Source organism: Siphateles boraxobius, unplaced genomic scaffold (assembly GCF_051911475.1).
Source record: "Siphateles boraxobius isolate OS27281-9 unplaced genomic scaffold, OSU_SipBor_1 24, whole genome shotgun sequence".
Taxonomy (NCBI): domain Eukaryota; kingdom Metazoa; phylum Chordata; class Actinopteri; order Cypriniformes; family Leuciscidae; genus Siphateles; species Siphateles boraxobius.
The window spans coordinates 7,618,605-7,642,137 of NW_027508855.1; the positions used below are offsets into that span (position 1 = coordinate 7,618,605).

At 35.4% G+C, this 23,533-nt stretch overlaps 1 protein-coding gene across 2 annotated transcripts; it reads left to right on the forward strand.

Moving 5' to 3' along the window:
* The first annotated feature begins 396 nt into the window (after positions 1-396).
* rps6ka3a (ribosomal protein S6 kinase a, polypeptide 3a) lies at positions 397-23,528 on the forward strand. Of its 2 annotated transcripts, XM_077241131.1 has the most exons (23): positions 562-790; positions 10,168-10,203; positions 12,707-12,776; positions 12,888-13,137; positions 13,246-13,327; positions 13,439-13,519; positions 13,765-13,844; positions 14,693-14,799; positions 15,599-15,636; positions 15,796-15,938; positions 16,067-16,137; positions 16,210-16,298; positions 16,406-16,470; positions 17,136-17,238; positions 17,332-17,462; positions 17,550-17,675; positions 18,294-18,383; positions 18,482-18,640; positions 19,269-19,430; positions 20,442-20,518; positions 20,639-20,756; positions 20,850-20,990; positions 22,048-23,528. In XM_077241131.1, exons 5-23 carry the CDS (start codon positions 13,270-13,272, stop codon positions 22,168-22,170), a joined length of 1,962 nt encoding a protein of 653 aa, XP_077097246.1. In that variant the 5' UTR covers positions 562-790; positions 10,168-10,203; positions 12,707-12,776; positions 12,888-13,137; positions 13,246-13,269; the 3' UTR covers positions 22,171-23,528. The 2 variants fall into 2 exon arrangements, with proteins under 2 accessions (XP_077097245.1, XP_077097246.1); XM_077241130.1 differs by lacking the exon at positions 12,707-12,776 and having other exon boundaries at positions 397-790; positions 13,021-13,137.
* Positions 23,529-23,533: the final 5 nt, after the last annotated feature.

Genomic DNA, 23,533 nt, shown 5'->3' on the forward strand with positions numbered 1-23,533 from the left:
TGTTTTAGCAGCTGTGGTGTTGTGATTCTCTTCAGTGTTTTTGATTGTGCACTTAATTTATTGTCACGTGTGTTTTTCTTATGAGGGACTGAATGAATGAAAACATGTGGATTCTACGTAGGGTAAAGAGATTTCGAAAGATTTAATAATCAAAGGATTTAGAGACAGAAGGTTCTACATGATCATCAAAAAAATATCACAACCAAGGATGCTCCAATATGATTCACACTGCGTTGTTCAAAAAGCAGTCAAGATGAGTTTAAAAGGCCCTGACCAGGCATATGATAAATGCATTTAATATCTCAAATCAAAATATTACTAAGCATTCATTCCTCGACTCAATTAAACTTTACCTGAGTACCAATTTGCAGGTCGGTACCAGCGGGTGACCACGGTGTCCCTCGCTCTATGACGCACGATGACGTATCCTCCTCCTCCAGCCTCGTTCTGACAGACAGGTGAACGGGGCGACGACGCCATGTTGAGCGATAACGGAAGTGTATTACTCTGCTGTTAAAACATATTTCGAATGTTTGTGAAGAGGAACCGGACACTTTAGAAGTAAAACAAACTGTCTTGGAGGCATTTGAACGGAATTCCTCTTTTATTTTCGTGCCAGAACATTTTTGTGTTTCTTATTGTGGGACTCTTTTGTGCAACTTTACACTGACTGACAGTGTCAAATCACTTCACGGGGTGATCGTAAGTTAAAGATCGGGACTTAAAGATGCCACTGGCGCAGTTTGCAGACCCCTGGCAGAAGCTGCCCGTGGGGCATATGGAGAATGAGGTAGGTTATTTTTACGTTTACGGCATTGAGGAGTGCTATTGTATGAAATCACGTTTAATCCGATGCTTCGTGTCACAGAGGAATGTCAGTGTTCAAGCTTGAAGTGCATATTTGGACTAGTAGTGTACAGATTGGTAAAGACTGAATTAAAAAAAAAGTTTGCGTTTCAGAATGTCGACACTTTTCAAACACACAAATGAATGCAGAAACGTGCGCGCTTAATAGATACGCCGACATGAAAATGCAACAAAATGTTACAATCGAAATTACGTGTGCCCTTTCACTCTTAACGTAGAAATTTCATTGGACCAAAGTGCTTAGTTAGCCTACTTGGTAAAGCTCTAGAGAATGTGTGAGCCGTCGAAACAAGACTTGACCAGACAAGCAGAGTATGAGTGTTTGTGTGTCTGCCTGTTTGTTCGATCTAACGTTAAGTTTACTTGCTTCATTCTTACTTAAAATGGACACTTGTTTGCCTTTTTGTAAGTGGTTGAAGTTTGACTTGAGTATGCATTGGGCAATAAACTCAGGGTGGGGAACTAACTTCTCATAACCCAGTGAGCCGCCTACATACCTAGACAGCATTTCTCGGTGTGCAAAAAAAAAAAAAATTTGCAAAAAGTTTTTGATACCCCAAATGCTGTCTCGGAAGGTAGATGGCCCATTAGCTTATGAGATATAGTCAGTGTGTTAATTGGATTATAAAACAACAACCTCATAATGGCATTTTTGTATTCTTGACCTGGGGGCATTTCTTTAAAGGGGACTATTATGCAAAATCCTCTTTTACATGGTGTTTGAAGCTTTGAACATAAATGTGTGTCGGCAGTGTGTGTACACAGCCAGCCTATAATGGTAAAAATCCACCCTCCTCTTTTTTTAAACCCCATTAATCATAAGCAGTGTCTCAGAACAAGCCATCTGCAGTTTCTGTGCAATGTGATATCACATTGCTTAGGCCCCTCCCATGACTGCTGACGGACACTGTCCTATTAGCATAGACCCCGCCCTGAGTGAGCTGTCCACCATGTTTATCTCCTTGCCAGAGCATTTAACAGCAGCATTCAAGTATGTCAACTAGGGATGCTAACGATTAATCAATGGTCGATAACAATTAAATCATTAAAACTTCGATTCAAGTTCATGTGCAGACCATGCGTGCTGCTCAAATACGCAAAGCAGACACAAGGAAAAATGAAGTGAGTGCACCGGAGTTATGTTTGGGACCATTTTACGTTACCAGTCTAGAGTTACACCTTCATGACTAAGTTTGCATGTGCATTCACAACCTTTTGTTTTGTGCAAAATGTAAGTTGTAATATTAAGTTTATTTTGTGTAGGCATTAGGCATATAAATCTGATGTATCTCATATAGGATGCATTTGGTTAAGAAGTAACGCGGAATAAAGCATGCCGGTGATCAACTTCAGCACGCGCAGCAATGCACAACTAATAACTATTAGGACTGAGAAATGCACCTATCTCCTGATTCGATACTATCACAATACTTGGGTGCCGATACGATATGTTTTGCGAAAAACATATATTTTTTTTTTTCACTGGTCAATTTTGAGATTTTGTCTTCCTTCAGACTTGTGCTAAAAAAAAAGTCCAAAATACACATTTAGGTCTTTATCATACTTAGACATGTGCCGGTATTCGGTAATGCGATAAATCGCGGTAATGAATATGCACGATATTGTTATCGCGGGGACTTCGAAATACCGTGAAAAATAATAGATCCGAATTTAGATTTTTAGAACGCGCATCAGCTTATTTTCCATCAACCGCTTAAAAAAACAATGCGTATATGCTGCGCAAAACACGTGCGCACTTTGATGTAAACAATCCCCACATCACATGTATAAGCACTGTGTGAATGCAGTGTGCACTCTAGTCTAATGTAAACAATCCTCACATGGAAAAGAAGCACGGCGGAAGGAGGAACGCTGCCGACTATTTATCCCCCGCATGGCTGCCAACTCTCACGCATTCAGCAGCTTGAGACTCACGCAATTGACACTTTCACAAGGTCTCGCGCCACACATCCATTTTCTCAAGCAGAGAAAAATCGCGGAGCAAAGAGGACACTGACACCGACAGACTAGACAGAGCAGGTTACTTTTGATATGAAAAAAATATCAGCTCTCAGGTTTTATAACGAAATTCAGACAATAAATACTGTTTTGGTGCTTGTAAATGACGTGACAGATCGCGCGCCTCAGTTCAAGTAAACAGATCATTTGTTACTTTTTATTAAAGATACAGTACAACCCACCGAAAGGTATACGTACTTTCGATCAATCAGTGTTTTTCAACCACGGAAAGAGGTCAATAACACTGCAGGAGAACAATTATTTCACAGAACGTTACATTTACCTCAGGAAAGCCATTTAATGTTAGTTGACTATAAGAAAATAGCTATAGAGAGGAGTATTTTGCTAAATATGTGCACTATATTACATATTTTAATATATGTTTACTTGTCATTATATAATTGTTATTATAATGAAAATTACGGCATATTACATTTTTATATTTATATTATTATTATATTTATATTGTATGCATTATATTTAATTTCTCTCTGTATGTTTACAGCATTATGTGAGATATATTTTTTCTTGAGAAAAAATTAAACGCAGGCTATCTACTGTAGCCTACCTAATATTTATCCAAATGAGTCAATATTGAATCAAGATTGAAATTAAATCCAAGAATTTAATTGAAATCATGAAAATTGTGTTAAGCAATAATACAAACAGTAGCCTCAGTAACTGTACCATGTAAACATTATAACATGTTGTCACTAAAAAATAAAATTAATGTTTTGACAATCACAATTACACATTGTGATGCAAGTTTTTTTTAGATACCCCCAATCCGTCTGTTTCTCTTGTGCAATTAAAATATCGTGATAATACCGTATACCGTGATAAAAGCTCAATCAATTAATCGCAGCATGAAAATTTGATACCGGCACATGCCTAATCATACTACACTTTGTCTGTTTGCGTGTGTAGATTTTACCTAAATTCATCAAAAGTTGGCGTTCACGCAGAAATGCTAAATCATCTCGCTGACCCGCAATCACTGTCTGCACCCTGTCATCACATATACCGTTACTGCACTTACACACCACTACCGACTTGACTGCAAAGAAGCTGTGGCCGCCCTGTCAAGGACGCTTGTCAAAAAGTACGGGGACGCTTGTTGACGCTTGTTGACTCTTTGGCCGTTCTGACGTAGCAGCATTCTATGTTCGAGAGAAGAGAGGTGTCACAACATGAAATGTAAACAGAGAAAACAAGCAATACATTGACACTACAAACCTTTTATAATGACAGCATTTTCATAACCGTTTTGGTCACATTTGGTCGGGGAAAAAAAAGAATAATAATTATTATTATTTGCATCTAGTGCACTTGGTCACATCGGTGTTATCGTGAGCAAATGAATTGCATTCCCGCTTAAAACGAGCGTTCATAAATATTTCCAATAAAAGTTGCACTCGTCCTCAAATGTGTATCACTGGATCATTATGGATCATCGCAAAGTTGTTGTGTTTGGTGCTGCTGTATTGTATTTGCGGAGAAGACATCTGTCTCTGAGATTTTGAGTTCATGCCACCCTCCAGGACCGTTATCTATATGCAAACAACGTCATATCATAAATGATTGGAAACCCAGCAACGGTGATGATTAGCTTCTCCTCCATTTTCTCTGAACTAATGTTAGCTTCTCCTCCATTTTCTCTGAACTAATGTTTTGTTTGGAACGAAAGTTTGCATCGTATGTTCCTCCGGAATCAGCCAGCGCAAAGGATTTCTGACAATGTGATTCGTTCAGAATCGTCATGTAACACGCTCTGACATTATATACATCACATATATACTATACTTTACACACTATATATACAAAACAATTACATTACACAACACATTTCAGTTTTTGTATTATATAATACTAAACAAATCTGTAATTGTGGTATCCTAAAGTGGTTGTGACTGTGAGTCCCTCGGGCAGAAACATATTCACCTGTGTGATGGACTGTTGATGTGTTGTTGTGATGTTTTGATGTGTTCTTTTGGATGTTATGATCAGTGATGGATGAAGCAATAATAAGTTTTGGATGTTAAACAGTGTGATACATGGATTTTACTTGGACCTAAAGCATATTTTGTCTGTAATTCATGGCTTTCAATAGAAATTAGTGGAATTTTGCCATAAAAATCTTTAAAGGCCATTTTCTCAAATGAGATTTTTTTTACACTCCAAGTGACAATTTTCCACTTCTGTAGCACCTACATACACCAAACTTTACAGTCATATTCCTAACTATATTATTGTGAAGGTTTGTCCAGAGGGATTTGTTGATATATCATTCTTGGCCTGATTTATATGACATTTTATGCCTAAAAATAGGGCGGAAATCATTTTTTTAAGGCTATTGGCAGTATTTTCTGATTTACAGGGTAACAAAAGAGATGTTCATAATCCCCTCTGTTAATGTCTTTTCATTGAATATATCAACTAAAATCATTTTGAACCTTGTTTTTTTCAATGGTCAGATTCCTCACTTCAAAATATATGCAAATGAGCGCATATTTAATTAGATATAACCTGATTTTTTTTCTCCTATTCATGCGAGTAATCAACTGGTAAAGTTTCATGGTGATATCTGTAGGTTAAAATCTTTAACCTATTCACCTGTAGTGTCTCGCCTTAAGAATTGCGATTCGATATTGCAATTTTTATTTTTAACTCTAGACCATGGGGAAAAGTTAACCTAAATCATACACTTATACAGACTGTACATGATGTATAAGATGAGTCATATTTACAAAAACAATTCATCACATCGTTTTAACTTATTTCAGAAGCATCATACAGTACTACATTATCTTTAATAAATGACTCAATAACAAATAAATTTTTTAACAGTCACTCAATCGATAAATGCGTTATTTTAAGCGTCAAGTTTCTATCAAAAGCTGATTTACTCTATTTTGATCGCTATCATAGACATCAGTTTACATTTGAACTTTAAACTTTTATCCCAGTACTTCTATGATAATTTGAACTATTGTATCACAGAAATAATGATACTATGAGGTTGAAAAGACTGTTTGTGAAGCTGTTTTATGACTACTCTCTCTGGGTCAGTGAAAGTGGCAACACAGATTTGAATGTTGTGATATGATTTTGTCCAAGGTTTAATAGACAGAATTGAAATATCGCGTGGGTGATTGAATCGAGATCAGACTTTTAAAGATGAATCGTGCAGCTCTATTGTCTTATCTCTCTCTCAGCATATGAGTATTGCTAGGGATTTTCAGTGCATTCAGTCTCACGTCTCTTCCACGAGTCCACTTGAAAGGAATATTACGTTAACTTCTGTCAACCTCATCTACAAGCAAGGACAAAAATAAAGCAATTTAATTTGAATTAATATGGATTCTGTAAAAAAAAAAAATATTTTCTCCCAGCCCTAATAACTATATTTGGGACTGTCATATTACATGACATTATAAAGAGAACGATATTGTGATAAAACGTTGTAAATTATTTGGGTTTAGTTGCCGTACAGCGTGTCGCTCCAGGAAGAGCGCATTCACAACAGGAGTTATATGGAATTACATTTGTTTCTAAAAAATTGAACGTAAGTTTATAAAACTGAACGTAACTTTTTCAGAAACTATCAAAAATATGCCATTACAGAAGAAGAAAACCGAAATGAAAATGAAAAAAATTAACTCAGTCGCACAAATTTAACAGACTATTCAAATATGCTTCATTCTTTGTTAATGTTTTTCAAAGATTCGTTTTCGCATATCGTGGATTCTGAATGCATTGCCACAGATTTCGCTTACGATTCACAGTTTTTTGTTTGCTGTTTTGAGACCAACCTCTCGTGGGGGTGGGCTTAACAGTGATCTACTCTGATTGGATAGTGAGCTTTTGATGGACAGGTGCTCTCTGACCTTGAAGTACAGACGTCACTCAGTGGCGCGCATATTGGAAAGCTCTCGCGGTGATTGGGATCAATCGGGTTAGCCAACTATTTAATCAGGATGGTTACTTATTTACTTATGAAGAATTTCTCTCTCATTATAATATTCCTGTTACTCCAAAACAGTTTGCCACTGTATTTGGTGCTATCCCTAATGGTGTCATTATGCTATTTAAGGGCCATAATAGTTTTTTGACAAGTTCTGAAATGCCTCTCCCAGACCCGGCTTACACGTATGTAGGCACTAGGCAGTATATGTTTTAAATCTACATTAAAAAATAATAGAGATATTCGTTTTCTCTTTCCCAATGATTGTTTCCACTCCTCTTGTTGCAACAAAATGGAACACGTTTGTGGAAAATATTTCATGGAAGAAGGTTTGGACTCTCCCTAACAAGTACCTATTGGTAAATAAGGTCAAAGCTTATTCATCGATATTATCCTGTTAAAACGTTCATGGTATCAAAATTTAAATTAAGTATAGATACAAATTGTAGTTTTTGTGATTCACAACCAGAGACTCTTAGACTCTTTTTTGGCATTGTGATCATACAATAAACTTTGGCAAGACATTTGGCAGTTCATTGTAAACTAACTATATATATATATATATATATATATAAGACTTTGAGCTTTATTTCAAGGATGTTTTGTTTGGGTTTTTCATTTGAGAAGCAATATGAGAATATTTTTGCTTTGCAACTTAATTATTTGCTTGCAAAATTTTTTATCACTTTCAAAATGATGTTAAGATCTATATCAAATCCTTATCTACCCCTTGTAACAAAAAGGCTACTAAAACTTTGAACTAAAACGTTTTTGTATAATTATTATTATTATTATTATTTTTTACTTTTGTGTGTATTTATTTGTTTTTCTTTCTTTCGCTGAATTCAAATGTGATGTAATATCTATCAGTCCCTGAACCTCTGGCTCTCTTTTCTGGCTTATGGATCTTCGTTTTTGTAAGTAAATGTTTAATAAATAAATAAATAAATGAAAAGCTCTCACGCTGATTTGTATGCAATACGTCGTGCTTTGTATTACTAAATATTTAAATAATATGTCCTTCAAGGCAGCATGAAGTAAGTTCGTGTTACTGAAGTAACGTTAACCAATAACATGGATAAAAGTTTTATTCATGTAGGCCTACAGTGTGCAACAGTTCGTTGTGGGTTATTATTGTCATTCACAAGTTTGCAATGCACAGTGCAAAGTAAAGCCAGAACTGTTTCACACTGTACATGAATAAAACTTTTATCCATGCTCCGTGTCTCTCCTGAGAGCTCATCTTTACAGACTGAGACGATCGAAGGTCAAATATTATTTAGTATACAAAGCACAACGTATTGCATACAAATCACTATTGGCTGAAGTTAAACAAGTGAAAAAAGTGAAACCAAAAATTTTGTATATGGGTTTAAGTTTATGAAAATTATTTATGAACATTATTATCGTTATTTTATATAAAATATATATTTTATGAAACATGTTGAACTCTAAAACTGATATAAATTCAAAGCCATACATCTATACAAGTTGTGTTCCAAATTTGAGGATGATATCTCAAAAAATGAGCTTTTGGTAAGATTTTGTTTGTGCGCAGTAACAGATTTTCCCCATTGGGTGCCAGCAAAACTCCAATGGTGCACACAATAATTGGATTTTAGATTTGCAATTGAGTTTTTCTCTCTTAAATATTACAAGCACACACACACATATACACACACATTTTTTTTTTTTACACACATACAAACCACACTCTGACATCCATACCAACACACCCACACAATTATCGTTGCACAATTTATCCAATTGGCTCTATAATATACCAAAGCAGAAAACAGGAATAAAGCGATATTTGTTTTATAGGCCAAACCTGGAAAAATGGCACCATCTGGTAAAAAATAGTAAAAATAAAAAATTTGAAGCCTTGCCAACAAAATGAAAGCCTCTTAACAAAGATTGCATCATTTTATAGTTAAAAGGACCTGGGATTAAAAACTGCAGTTTTAATGGGTTTCAATGGGGCCATTTTTGTCCAAAAGGCGCTGAGTGGGAGTATTTTGTGTAGCTAGTGCAAAAAAGATTTTTTTAAGAAAATGGCGGTAAAATAATAAAATTCCAATAAAAATACACACGTGTGCCAAAATTTACGCAGTTAGCATTAACACAGGCGAAGTGATAAAAAACACAAAAACTGAAAAGGACAAAAATGTCCATAAGGATGCACAAATGAATAGTAACAAGAATTGTCTCTCTTACTCTGTTAGCCCTTTATCTTCTGGTGGTACTCCTTCCCTGTTAACTTTCCTTTGATCCAGGCTAATCCCGTGGTCTGAAAATAGCTTTCCTATGGCGCTTGTTTTTAGTGCCCTGTTTGTGTGTGGATCTATAAATAATCACTTAGTCTGTGACTTTATGTAAACAACAATCTTCCACACTGCCATTTTACTCTTATATCAACACATGGTCTGGTGATTTGATATTTCTTTAAATAGAGATCACCATTCTCCTGCAATGTAGAATAGACAACTAAAGAAAATAACATTTCATTTACTATAGGTTCTGAAAAAATGTTAATTGCTGCAGTTTAAATTTTTTAATTGTTGTTGTTGTTATTATTATTATTAAATCTGTTTAGATGAGTGATTCAATGACTCAGTTATGAAGGCCCTGTCCCAAATGGCACACTTCATATTACGGTCTTGTGGGTGCTTTATGCTTGTGAAGTCCACGAGAATGTAGGGTTTCCTTTTTGTCATTTTAGTTTTCAGGAGGGTGCTCCTGAGTGTTTAGGCTCGTTTGGGACAGGGCGAAAGACTTCACTTGTTTAAATACTGGATGAATACTTAAATTAATCTCTTGAAGGACAAATAAAAAAATAATAATTCACGTGTCGCCACCTACTGGTATAAGGATGTTGTTGATACAATCTTTATTTAAAGTGTCAAGTTACAACCAATTTTTGTGTCAGCGGCAGCACCAACGCACATTAGGTTTAATAGACATAGCCAAATCATTCATTTTGCAATATGGTCGCGTGGGTGTTTTAATTAAGATTTCTTTTTTTTTACAATGATTCATGCAGCTCTAGCACGTACTCATTATCATAATCCTTTGTGGATCCATAATATTTACAAATGACAATAACAAAAGTTTGGCAGCAGTCATTTAAATGAAACCTCTTCCCTTAATAGACTGCATTTGCAATTTTCTGTATGTCTTTTCTGTTCCTTAAGATGCTTTGTTTTTCTGTAATTGACATGTTGTGATTTTAGTCCTTGCTTGTAATAGTAACATGATGTAACAAAGTTTTTTACTCTGTTTTGTGTTAATAACATCATATTTGTCCTGTTTTGTAGGATGACTCCATGGTAGATGATGATGGTCCTGTTCAAGTAAGTTCAACACTATTTAAATGTGTGTTTTATGTGAACATGTAATCTGTCAGTGTGTGCAGTTGTATGTAGTTTGTTTGTGTGTGTGTGTGTGTGTCTGCAATCTGCATATTAGACAGCATGTCTGTTAAACTCAATTAATTATGTTGACAGATTACAGCAGTTCAACGTTGGTTACTCGCAGTTTATCAGACAAGCTCTTCATTCACAGCTTGAGGAACAGTTTGATGTACTGTAATGCCCCACTGTCTTTCAATTCAAAGATGTGTTTCCTATGTAAGCTAGTTGTCTTTTAAAATCACATTTCCTGTCTCAGAGGTCAGCCTGGTTTTATTGGTTTCCTGTTGGATGAGTGACATGGCAAGCAGCCAGTAGGAGAAGAGGATGTTCAGCATTCTCTTCAAGCAGAGCTTCATTTTCCACTAACCCAGCAGAAACTGAAAACGGATATAATTTGATGGGGCTGATTGTGACCCAAAGCAGTGTTTTGACTTCTAACCATTACACTACTGTTTAAAAGTTTGGGGTTGGTAAGATTTGTATAAGTTTAAAAAAAAAAAAAAAGTCTCTTATGCTCACACAAGTCACATGCTCACACAAGTCACATGAAACTTCAGGAATCATTCTAATATGCTGATTTAGTGCTCAGGAAATATTTCTTATTATAATGTTAAACAGTTGTGCTGCTTAACATTTTTGTGGAAACAGTGATAGATTTTTTTGCAGGATTTTTTGATGGATGGAAAGTTGAAAAGAACAGCTTCTATTTGTAAAGATTTATGAACCGTTACATTTTTCCTTGCTGAATAAAAGTATGGATTTAAAAAAAAACGTACTGACCCCAAACGTTTGAACAGTATTGTATATTTTTAGGCCTGTCCCATTGTATGTGTGGGTGTTTGTGGGAAGGAGGATTGTTGAGACCTTCTGTGTGTAAAAACACCCACTCCACGCACACTTCCTGTTCCTGTCTTGAGGTGTCCCTCAGTCATCATGCTTGGTCACACTTTAGTTAAAGTCTCTACTGAACAGTTACTTCTCTTTCTCATATCAGTCCCCCTCAGTCATCTCATCTGCTCTGAAGCTTCTAGAATTTCAATCCTAAATTTAGTTTTAGATTAATTTGCATAGACTTATGCACCATTATGTAAGTTAATTTCTTTTATGCAAATCCTTTGTTGTGGTTTTGGCATGATTATAAGAAACATAGGAAATTAATTTAAAATGGGATGTCAGAAAAATTTACTTAAAAGCTAACAAGAACAAAGATTAATTTCTGGGTCCTTTACAATGACACACTACATTTAAATCTCCCCCTTATTAATGCGTCTCTTTACAGATCCAAGTTAAGGCTGCTCTCTGCCTGCTCAATCTCAGTGTAAAGATGCAATGACGCATAAAAGCCAGACTAAATGATGTGCGCTCTGTCAAAGTATATAAAGTTGTAAATGCATTTGTCACTATGTTTGAGTAGTATTAAACAGTCTGTGTAAATATACCTAAATGCCACATCAGAAGCGCTTCTGTGCCACTATAAATTTGGCATAAGAGAAAATTGCATATGGATATTTCTGATTAGTTTGGTCATTACAATGTTCCAGCCATGCTAAAATGCATGATGTATTGCCGTTATTAACTGTTATATAACTGTTATTGTCTACATATCAGTGACCATATCAGTATACGCTTAATGAATTTGCTTAATAAAACATCCTTATTTGACTCTATAAAACGTCCTTATCCTTGTTTATGAAACAAATGATACTGTTATTTGATGAGCTTTTAACTATTCGGTCATCTAGAACTGCTAGTGAAATCAGGTCAGGAGGGAAGTGTGGATTATTAATAAAGTATGCAGTCTCCCAAAAAAGAATATGGTTACTGCAATCAAATAACAAGGCTGCAAAAAAAAAAAAATCAGCATGAAAACTTTGTGCTGACACGAAGTGACTTGCATGCCACATCAGTTGCAAGTGCTGTTTTACACATGTACAAGCACGCTTATGTCCCATCGCTTGCTTTGTCATTTTTGACCTCTGTGGTGGATATTGATGTATGTGGTCTTTTTCCACCATCAATAGATTACCAGATATCATCCACCATTCAGTCTCATTCATGTTGGTAGACTGGTGTGTGGCATTTATTGTTCAAAATATATGTGGGTGAATAGATTAAGTCACTACCCCCCTCATTTACATCTCAAGTTTATGTTAAGAATAAGTACGAGCAGGAGGGAAGGCAAAAAGAGATATGATATGAAGTGTAGTGCTCTCAGCTCTATCTAACCAATTTTACCATTAATTAGCATTTTAGTGTCCAGAGTTAGATGATTCTGACGCATAGCACGCTTGCTCTGTGTCTGAAGATCAGTTCTCCCCTTCCTGATCTCTTCTTCTGCTCATTTGTGGGCATTCAGTCAGTTATTTGCTCATTTTGTCAGATGGGCCTGGTTTAACCCCCTCACTACTTGTTTGTGGTGTTTATTCTCTTTCTCCTCCCACAGGCTTTGGCACGCTGCTCATCTGCAGAGACACCAGCCATCCAGGCTTCTCTTTAACATCCTCTCATATTGTGTGTGTGTTTGTTTGCCTGACCTTAAGTACATTTTTGGGCATGAATTTGTATTTGTGTGATGAAGTGGTGTTTGTGTATCCTGACATTTGATTAAGTGTTGTTTTTTTAAGTTACACCGCTGTCATCGCTTGGTTTCTAACAGTTCAGAACAAGATAAGTGGTGTGTGTGTGTGTTTGGTGTTGCATTGCATGTTTTGTGGGTGAAGCAAGCATGCACATATATGTAATGTGTCTATTTCATAGGAGGAGGGCTCAGTCAAGGAAATCAGCATCACTCACCACGTCAAGGAGGGTTCGGAGAAAGCGGACACACGACAGTTTGAGCTCTGCAAGGTTCTGGGCCAGGGATCTTTTGGCAAGGTCAGGTGAACTGCACATATATGAGTAAAATAACTGAAAATGATTTGTGTTTACATTTAGAAGCAATTTTCTGCTGGTTTCTGTTAATAATGGTGCGTGTTTGTGCAGGTGTTCCTAGTCAAGAAGATAACTATGCCCGATGCAGGACAGCTCTATGCTATGAAAGTGCTAAAGAAAGCTACACTGAAAGGTTTGTGTTTTGTATGTTGTTTTATGTCTTTGGTATTGAACATGTACACACTAGTTTATTAAGTTGTTATTTATAATGTTTGTTTATATTTGGGTGTGTGTGTGGTTTCAGTACGAGATCGAGTGCGTACAAAGATGGAGAGAGACATCCTGGTTGAGGTCAACCATCCTTTTATTGTTAAACTGCACTATGGTGAGTTATTGGCATCCCATCACCAATCAGATTTTTATGCTTCACGGTTGTGGATTTCTGTTGAACTCTAATTGAACTTGCAGTAGATCATCGTATCTCGTTTTCTGGATTACTATTAATTTCTCGTTTGTTAACTAAATTGTTTTTTATGGTTCCGTTGCGTAGCCCAGGGAACTTTTAGAATGTCCAAATTACATTTTAGTACCCTTGTTACAGATCTTGCAACTTTAATTTTGATTCCTCAGCATTTCAGACAGAGGGTAAACTCTATCTGATTCTGGACTTCCTCAGAGGAGGAGATCTCTTCACTCGCCTGTCCAAAGAGGTGAATTACATGTCTAGTACAGATAATTCCAACATGTACACTATCGTTTGGGATTGGTATGATTTTTAAAAAAATGTTTTTGAAATAATTCTCTTGCAATCACCATTTATTTGGTCAAAAATACAGTAAAAACAGTAATATTATGAAATATTGTTATAATTTTTGAGGACTGTTTCCTATTTTAATTTTTTGAAATGTAATTTATTTCTGTCAGCAGCCATTACTCCAGTCTTCAGTATCAAACGACCCTTCAGAAATCATTCTAATATTCTGATTTGGTGCTAAAGAAATATAAAATTTGATCAATATTGAAAACACTTGCGCTGCTTTTTTATAATTTAACAATTTTGCAACAATGTAAAAGTCTTTACTGTGCCTTTTAAGGAGTTTAATGCATCTTTGCTGAATAAAAGTATTAATTTATTTTAAGAAATAAACTCTAGGATTCTTTATTTTACTTTAAAACATTTAATTTTTAATGAGATTAGTTGTAGATTTTATAAGACACTTAAAAAAAATTTTTTAAAACACTTTTTTTTTACATTTTGCTTTTATTTGTTGTTTATACATAGTTTAGTAGCTTATATATTTACTTTATAACTTTTTCCACTTTTTTTTTGTTGCCATGAATAAAGCCGTGGTAGTTTGTGTGGCGCTAAATTAAAAACAAACAAACAAACTTTCAACAACTAGTCTTCCCGACCTCAAACTTGTAGTGTACATGAATCTAATTTAAATTGTGAACAAGCATTTAAAAATGATTAAGAATTGGAAAAAAAAATCCATGAATATTGGAATAGATTAAGTTCTGCTAATTCTGCTACCACTCTTTTATGTCCTTTTGTCAGGTTATGTTTACAGAGGAGGATGTAAAGTTCTACCTTGCAGAACTGGCTTTGGCTTTGGACCATTTACATGGACTGGGAATCATCTACCGAGATCTTAAACCAGAAAAGTGTGTTTTTATATATTACATCAAATGCGAAGTTAGGGCTATCGCGGTAAATTAATTTCCCTTGCGGTGATTTTGAGTGGCTCGATATTATCGCCATTTTATAATTATTATTATTTTGTTATATATGTATTATTATACTATTACTAACTATTAATATATTTATAACAGTTCGTTTTGATTCTCGAATCTTGACTGGACAAGAGGCTTTCCAAAAGTGCTATTTCAGAAGTATCCGCAGCACTGGCACCTCTGTGTGCGCTAGATAGGCTGTCAGTCTGTGCAGTTACATTGTTACGCCAGTAGGTGGTGGCAAGGCACTCTCTTTATGAGTGAGTCATCAATAAAACGTTCATAATGCGCTTAACGCTGATTCATTTATGAATTAAACAAGGTGCTGAAATTACTTTAACTTTGCGTGCCACTTCACAATGCTCAATTGACAATCAACTCATCAGCTGGGTAACGCTGAAGCTGATGTATCACTTCATAGAGATCAATGGCATTGATTCAATGCCTTGAACAGGGCTGACTCCGGTCGTGGGAAATCCCCTCCAACATTGAACGGAAACTAAAACTAAGTTATTGCTTTTATCTTCTGACAACTGATGGCAAATTGATTTTTTTCACAAATAGGACAGATGCTGGGTAACTGCATAGTAACAACTACCGTACATGTTTAAGAACACGTTATTTACTTGCAAACAATGACTGTATACTAGACTGTGTATAATTACAACACTTTGACTAAGCCAATGCATTGCACATTTTCATGAGTGAACCAAATTTGGATCTCTTACAGTATTCTTTTGGATAATGATGGACACATCAAGCTTACAGGTATGTGTGTTTTATTACTCCATAACGATAAGGGCTTATATTAGTATAAAACAATCTTCGTTCTAACTAGGTTAGTAGGTATGAACATTTTGTGAGAATCTCACAATAATAAATGTATCAGTATGTATTTGATTTGTTGTCTGTGTGTGTGTTACTTAGACTTTGGGTTAAGTAAAGAGTCCATTGACCATGAGAACAAGGCTTATTCGTTTTGTGGTACAGTGGAGTATATGGCTCCGGAGGTTGTCAACCGCAGAGGTCATACCCACAGTGCTGATTGGTGGTCCTATGGCGTTCTAATGGTGAGAGGGGCGGGCTATGTTGAAATTACACTTCGGTTTCAAATAAACTCAAACATAATTTATCATAAAGTTTGTCAAACATAATATTTGTGTATCAGTGCTGTGATTGTTTAATTCTACCTCTATAGTTTGAAATGCTGACTGGAACACTTCCATTCCAAGGAAAAGACCGCAAGGAAACCATGACAATGATCTTAAAGTGAGCCTTATTTCCTCAATATTGATTTTCATGCCTGAGTCTTTGCACTGACATTGTTTTTTGTGCCTCAAGGGCTAAGCTAGGAATGCCTCAGTTTCTCAGCCCTGAGGCCCAGTCTCTGCTCCGCAATCTGTTCAAGAGGAATCCTGGCAACCGCTTAGGTGAAAAAGATCATTGTCAGCTTGTTTCAAAGAACAGGTTGTTCATGCTGAGTAAATGTGGTGCATTTTTCAGTCTGTTCATTAAATGCTTGGGCTTGAAATTTCAGGAGCTGGGCCTGATGGAGTAGAAGAGATCAAAAGACATTCATTCTTCAACACAATTGACTGGAATGTAAGTTAATAAGAAATTGAATAAATTACAAATTGAAGATATAAGTCCAAAAATAATAATTTATTCATCCTCATGTCTCTTACCATATGCATATATATATATATATATATATATATATATATATATATATATATATATATATATATATATATATATTAACGTTGAATACAAAAGGAGTTATTACGAGATTTTTTTTCTTTTCTTTTTTTTCTCGTTTATCAGTATCTGTCAATATTGGTTAATTATCAGCCAATATTAGACATTTCATTGAACAAGTGCTTTTCCTTTTTTATTATATATATTTGCACTATCTTTGCTGTTATCTAATGCTCACCTAAAGTTAGTTAAAAGCACTAGTAATTTAATAACAGTTAAATGTAATAGTTAGCAAATCTCCGAATGAATATCTTTTTTATAGTGTACATTAAAATATTGTGATGCCTAAATTCACTTGTAGCATTTAAAATGAGGGATGTTTATTGTTTAGTGTTGTATTTTTAAATTGAATTAGGTAAAATAGTGTAGCATTTTCCATATCAACCATTGAACCGTTATTGGCTATAACATGCAATTAATTATTGGCTTATAAGTATCAGCCAAAATTGTTATATCAATGCATTCCTAATTTGTATGCTTACAGAAATTAGTATATGTTTTACCTCTAGAAATTATTCAGAAAGGAATTGCCTCCTCCCTTTAAACCAGCCATCCAGAGGCCAGACGATACAATCTACTTTGACTCAGAGTTCACTGCCAAAACCCCTCGGGGTAAGCGATGCAAACATTCCCTTTCCTAGCAGTAGATGCATTTCTAGGCATAACAATTGGATGGTACTCTCTTCACTTTTTCTTTGGTCCTAGACTCTCCTGGTATCCCTCCAAGTGCCAATGCTCATCAGCTCTTCAGAGGGTTTAGCTTTGTTGCTACGGGAGTAGAAGAGGAGAGCCAGCCGCCCATTCAGAGCAACGTCAACTTGAGTGGCATACTGCAGGTATACTCGCATCACTCGCATGCTCCTCTCAAACCCCTTCAACATCTGTACACATGGGAATAAAGTGCATGTGTGAATGTTACACAGCAACCCCACCGGAGCACGCTTCAGTTCACGGATGTGTATGATGTTAAAGAAAACATTGGCGTGGGCTCCTATTCGATCTGCAAGCGCTGTGTGCACAAGAGCTCAGCCATGGACTATGCAGTTAAGGTAACCACATACCTTTTTATCTGTTTTATTGATGTGTTTACAGTTTTAAAGAGAGCTGTATTGGCACTTCTGATTGGTTTGTCAGTTTTAGAAGAGGTTTAATCATTTTTAAATGTTTTTTTTCCTTTTTTTTTCAATAAGTATACACTACCATTCAAAGGTTTGGGGTCAGTAAGATTTTATTTTTACTTTTAAAAGAAGTATCTTATGCTCACCGAGGCTGAATTTATTTGATCAAAAATAAAGTAAAAACAGTGATATTGTGAATATTATTACAACTTAAAATGACCTTTTTCTATTTTAATATGTAGTAAAATGTCATCTATTTTAAAGTGTCAGTCAGATCTTTCAGAAAGCATTATAATATGCTGATTTGGTGCTCAAGAAACATTGTTTTCAATGTTAAAAATAGTTGTGCTGCTTCATTTTTTTGTGGAAATCGTGATGCATTTTTTCAGGATTCTTTGATGTATAGAAAGCTCAAAAGTGCAGCATTTATTTGGAGAATTTTTATTTGCAATGATGTAAAGGTTTTTAGTGTGACTTTTGATTAATTTAATGCATCTTGGCTAAATTGAAAGTATGAATTTATTAAAAGAATTCTTACTGACAAAACAGATTATCAATAAGGAGAAGAGGGATCCAGCAGAGGAGGTGGAGATTCTGCGGCGATATGGACAACATCCTAACATCATTACTCTGAAGGACGTGAGTGACTTTTGTTTGAGTGCCTGTCTGTTGGAAACTTATAACTCCAATATCCCTGGTGTTGTCTGCCGTTATTCTGAGTCTGTGTGTGGTTATAGGTATTTGATGATGGGCGATCAGTGTACCTGGTCACAGAGTTGATGAAAGGTGGAGAACTACTGGATAAAATCCTCCGACAAAAGTTTTTCTCTGAGAGAGAGGCCAGCGCTGTCCTCCACACCATTACAAAGACTGTTGAATATCTGCATGCCCAAGGGGTAAAAGCGTTTACATACACCAAATATTAAAATATTACAAATATTTAATGTGTCCAGAATAAATAAATACGCAGTTACATCCATTTAAACATTCTTTTTATGTGCCCTAAAAAATCAGCATTTCAGCTTTTGCAGTGCATTGAAACTTAATATATTTATATCTTATTAATAGGTAATATACCTGTCAAAAGTTTGGAAACATTAACATTTTGTAAAAAATCCAAGTGTTTTTGAAAGAATTCTCTCATGTTTACCAATGCTGCATGTATTTAATCAAAAATTCAGTAAATATAGTAATATTACGAAATATTATTACAAATTAAATTTAAATTTTAAATAACTGTTTAATATTTGAATATATTTAAAAATTTAATTCCCTGTGATGACTAAGCTGAATTTTCAGGATCATTACTCCAGTCTTAAGTGCCACTTGATCCTTTTTAATTTGAATGTTTCCGAACATTTGACAGGTACTATATATTTTCTATGTATATATGTATTGTTATTTTTTGTTTATTTTATTAGGGTTAATAGATTGGCACTTTGGTTATCGATGCATTTATTTATTTAAATAAATATTTTATGTTTATATATTATTATGGTTAATATATTGGCACTTTGGTTGCAGGTAGTACACAGAGACCTAAAGCCCAGTAATATATTGTATGTGGATGAATCGGGCAACCCAGAATCAATCAGGATCTGTGATTTTGGTTTTGCCAAACAACTAAGAGCAGAAAATGGGCTGCTGATGACACCATGCTACACTGCTAACTTTGTGGCTCCAGAGGTACCTGTTGATCTGTATTTGTTTTAGATGGGAGACTAGATACATCTAGATTTTTGTGTATGTTCTAATATATTATATCATATTTAGTGTTGTCACAATACCACACTTTCCAACTTCGATACGATACCTTGAAAAATTTTGATTTTCGACGCCACGGGAGAAACTGCCATACAGTATATATTGCCATACAGATATTTTTTTGATAATTTGGGTATTTTTTGTTGCAATAGCTTTCACACAGCACAGGGAGCTTTTATTTGAAACTCTAAATTAAATTTACGAAAAGAAAAAAAACCAAATAAACAGTCAGTAATAAAATAAAAAAAAATAAACAAACTACAGTCAATTGCACAATTAAATATAGAATAAAGAGACAAAGGAACTTTCAGGTGGGTCTAAGAGTAGTATTTAGGTAAGAAATACAAAAAAAATTAAAGTAATCAAATGTAAAATAACTGGATATTCTTCATTGTAAAAAATAAATACAGATTAATACTTAAAACTATAAAAGTTATTCAGTCAAAAACAGTGAGTGTAGGAGTGTAGGACAGACGTAGGAACATTGGACTGCTGTCACTTTAAAAGTTGATGCACTGATCCATTATACATGTTTACTCCGTCAACTATTTACGTTCCAAAACTGACTATTTTTACCTGAATACACGCCACACGCCAAGATGGGCATTTTGACAAATTTGTGTGTATTTGAAGTGCAATAAGCCATGAAAAAAAAACTCAATTTGGTACTCGCAAACTGTTTGAGAAGCAGCTTTATGTGCGCGCCACTTGTATAGATCAGTGGTACATGCGGGAATTAGTAAAATGATGCGCAATACAAGCACAATTCAACCAAAGAGTGGAGGCGGATGTGTGTCTGGTCGCCGTTGGAAGAAAGAGTAGCATCTATATATATCGAAATATCTATATTTTTGACAACACTAATTATATTATGGTATTGTTATTGTACATTTATATGTAAATTATTATTATTGTTGTGTGTTATCCGCTCAGGTCCTGAAGAAGCAAGGCTATGATGCAGCTTGTGATATATGGAGTCTGGGAGTTCTCCTTTATACCATGCTTACAGGGTACATTAACTAAATAAAAATATATATATTAAATATAGAAATTGGATGATTTAGCATGATTTAGCTCAAATACAATGTTCATGTCAGTTTTAAAACTCACCACTCTTGTCCATCCTTCAGGTTCACTCCATTTGCTAATGGGCCGGAAGATACACCGGAAGAAATTCTGGCTCGGATTGGCAGTGGGAAATTTTCCCTGACTGGTGGATACTGGAATTCTGTATCAGTTGAGGCAAAGGTTGCAGGCTCTCTTTTTGTTTAACACATTTCTTAGCCAAATGTAAATGTTCTATCTGTTTGTGCTATGATCTTTAAACTTGTTTGTTGACAGGACCTGGTATCAAAGATGCTTCACGTTGACCCTCATAAGAGATTGACCGCTGCTCAAGTTCTTCGTCACCGATGGATAATCAACAAGGACCAGCTACCCAAATACCAACTCAACCGCCAGGACGCCCCTCATCTAGTGAAGGTTTGCATTGTGATATTAGTTTCAAATGTGAAACTAACAATATAACTGAAACTAACGAGGTAATGCTCATTGGTTCACCACACCAGCTACGTAAGGCTGGGTCTCCAACCTTAAGTGTAGATGGTTCTACACTTCAATTTCAAACAAAATTAAAAAATTCAGGGGTGATATTTGATACTAATTTAACATTTGTTTTTCATGTTCAGAGCACTCTCAAGACATAATTTTTTCATCTAAAAAATATAGCCAGATTGCATCCCATGTTGTCCGTCCCAGTGGCTGAAAAGTTGATTAACATCTTTGTATTTTCTCACATTGATTACTGCAATGCTTTGCTGGCCGGGGTTTCAAAAGCTACCCTTAACAAACTACAGCTGGTTCAAAATTCTGCCGCTCGAATCCTGTCGGGAAGCAGGAAAAGGGATCATATCAATCCTGTATTGGAAACTTTACACTGGCTCCCTGTCAGATTCCGTGTTGATTTTAAAATCCTTATGCTTACCTATAAGGCTTTGCATGGACTGGCACCTCATTATCTTTCTGACCTTTTAACCCCTTACACTCCAGCACGTGATCTCCGCTCCTCGGAAGCTGGCCTTTTAATTGTTCCGCTTACTCATTTGAAATCCATGGGTGATAGGGCTTTTCTTCGAATGCTCTGAAACTTTGGAATTCCCTGCCAGCTGAGATTAGGCAAGCTGAATCCCTTAGTGTCTTTAAATCATCCCTTAAAACTTATTTGTTTAGGGTAGCTTTTACATAATTGTTTGTAATTGCCATATTATTATTAATCGAACATTTCATGATGTGTTTTTATTTGGCATTTTATTTTTTGTCATTAATGCATTGTCTGTATAATTGTATGTTTTATCATGTTTCTATTCTTGTGAAGCGCTTTGAGGTGCTACTTTTAAAGGTGCTATAGAAAATAAAGTCTATTATTAATATCAGAAACATAATTATGGTTTCCCTGTCAACCCAACAGCCCTTGCATTATAATACTTAATGCTTGTGTTTGACTTTATATTCTTATTAATATTTTGCCCTTTTATCTCAGGGAGCGATGGCAGCCACCTATTCAGCCCTAAACAGAAATGTTTCTCCCGTACTGGAGCCGGTGGGTTGCTCCACACTTGCTCAGCGCCGTGGTGCCAAAAAGCTGACCTCTACCGCCCTGTGACCATTCAGATCTAACCCCAAACTACAAATGGCACATAAGTTTGTGAGATATCTGGCAATTCTAGCGTTGTCATGTAATGGCAGCCCATCATCGCTGCATCACCATGTAGAATATTATACAACTCTTAGGAGAATGTTAAATTCATGTACAATTGTTTTATCAAAATACTCTAGAAATTTACTTCATATGGGATTATATATATGAATATAAAAGTATTTCTGTTGAGTCTGTGTGGAAATGATCATGTATGGTGTTAAGAGACTGTGATACAGTTTGTTTTCTGTATTATGGTAATGTCATGTCTAGAGACTGCATGGAACCATACTATTGCTAGCATCACCAATCATAGCTGTGCCCACCCTCCTCAAGACAGACCTCACATGCTGAAATGGCTTGCTCAAGCTTTTCCTTTTAAGAGAAAGAGCAATCAGTTAGTGATGCCACTATATGCAACTTCCATTGGTTTAAACATGGCACAGTGTTGAAACCATTTGTGAAATCAAAGAGAACTATGCAAGTAAACTTACAATCCTTATTGTATGTCCCTAGAAACGTAGAGTGAATGTCACAAACCAAGTATTTCGTGTTAATATAGTATTTTAATTGGGCAAAGCTGGTCCAAAAACCCTTTGTCATGCACATGTGTCTTAAAGGGCATTTGATTTACAAAAAAGGCAATCATATAGCGACCTCATTCTTGGAATATTTTTCCTCTCCAGCAGACCAACATTCTTCATATAATAGCGGTTTATCAGAACTAATATGAGACAAATTGTTTGCTGTATCTTTTCTTAATTATGGTAAAATTGTGTAGAAGGTGACTGTAGGTGGCTATATTAGAAAAGGGCAGGGTTTTTTTTCCACTGGGAATGACCAATATACTGCTGTCTTACTCTAAGTGATTTGTAACACTCCTCTTTTTGTATTTCTTTGTTTATTCTCTCCATGAAATTAAAGGGAAATATGCAGGCTGTATCAACCAAGATTGCTCCAATTTTTTTAATCAGAATTTAAACTTTTCAGAATGTATTATTTTTATACCTGTTGATGAACTGTTCTCTATGTTTATGTATGTTTGTATGTGAGGCCAAGTGTTTGGGGAGACTCGGGCCACAGGCAGTGTCCTCTTGTACTGGAATTAATTTACAAGAATTAGTCAAACTTTTTTTTTATTGTTACTGCTGTATTTTAAATAATTACGGTGCAAGTGAGAAATATATCCTTATGATCTCTCCTGGCCTCTATTGTATAACACAGGCCATACTTTTTTCAGCACATTTGTGCTTGGGAGAGCAGTTTTTAAGTCATGTATTTAAAAAAAAATGATCAAGTTTAAACTAAATAAATCTTGCAATACAGTTTT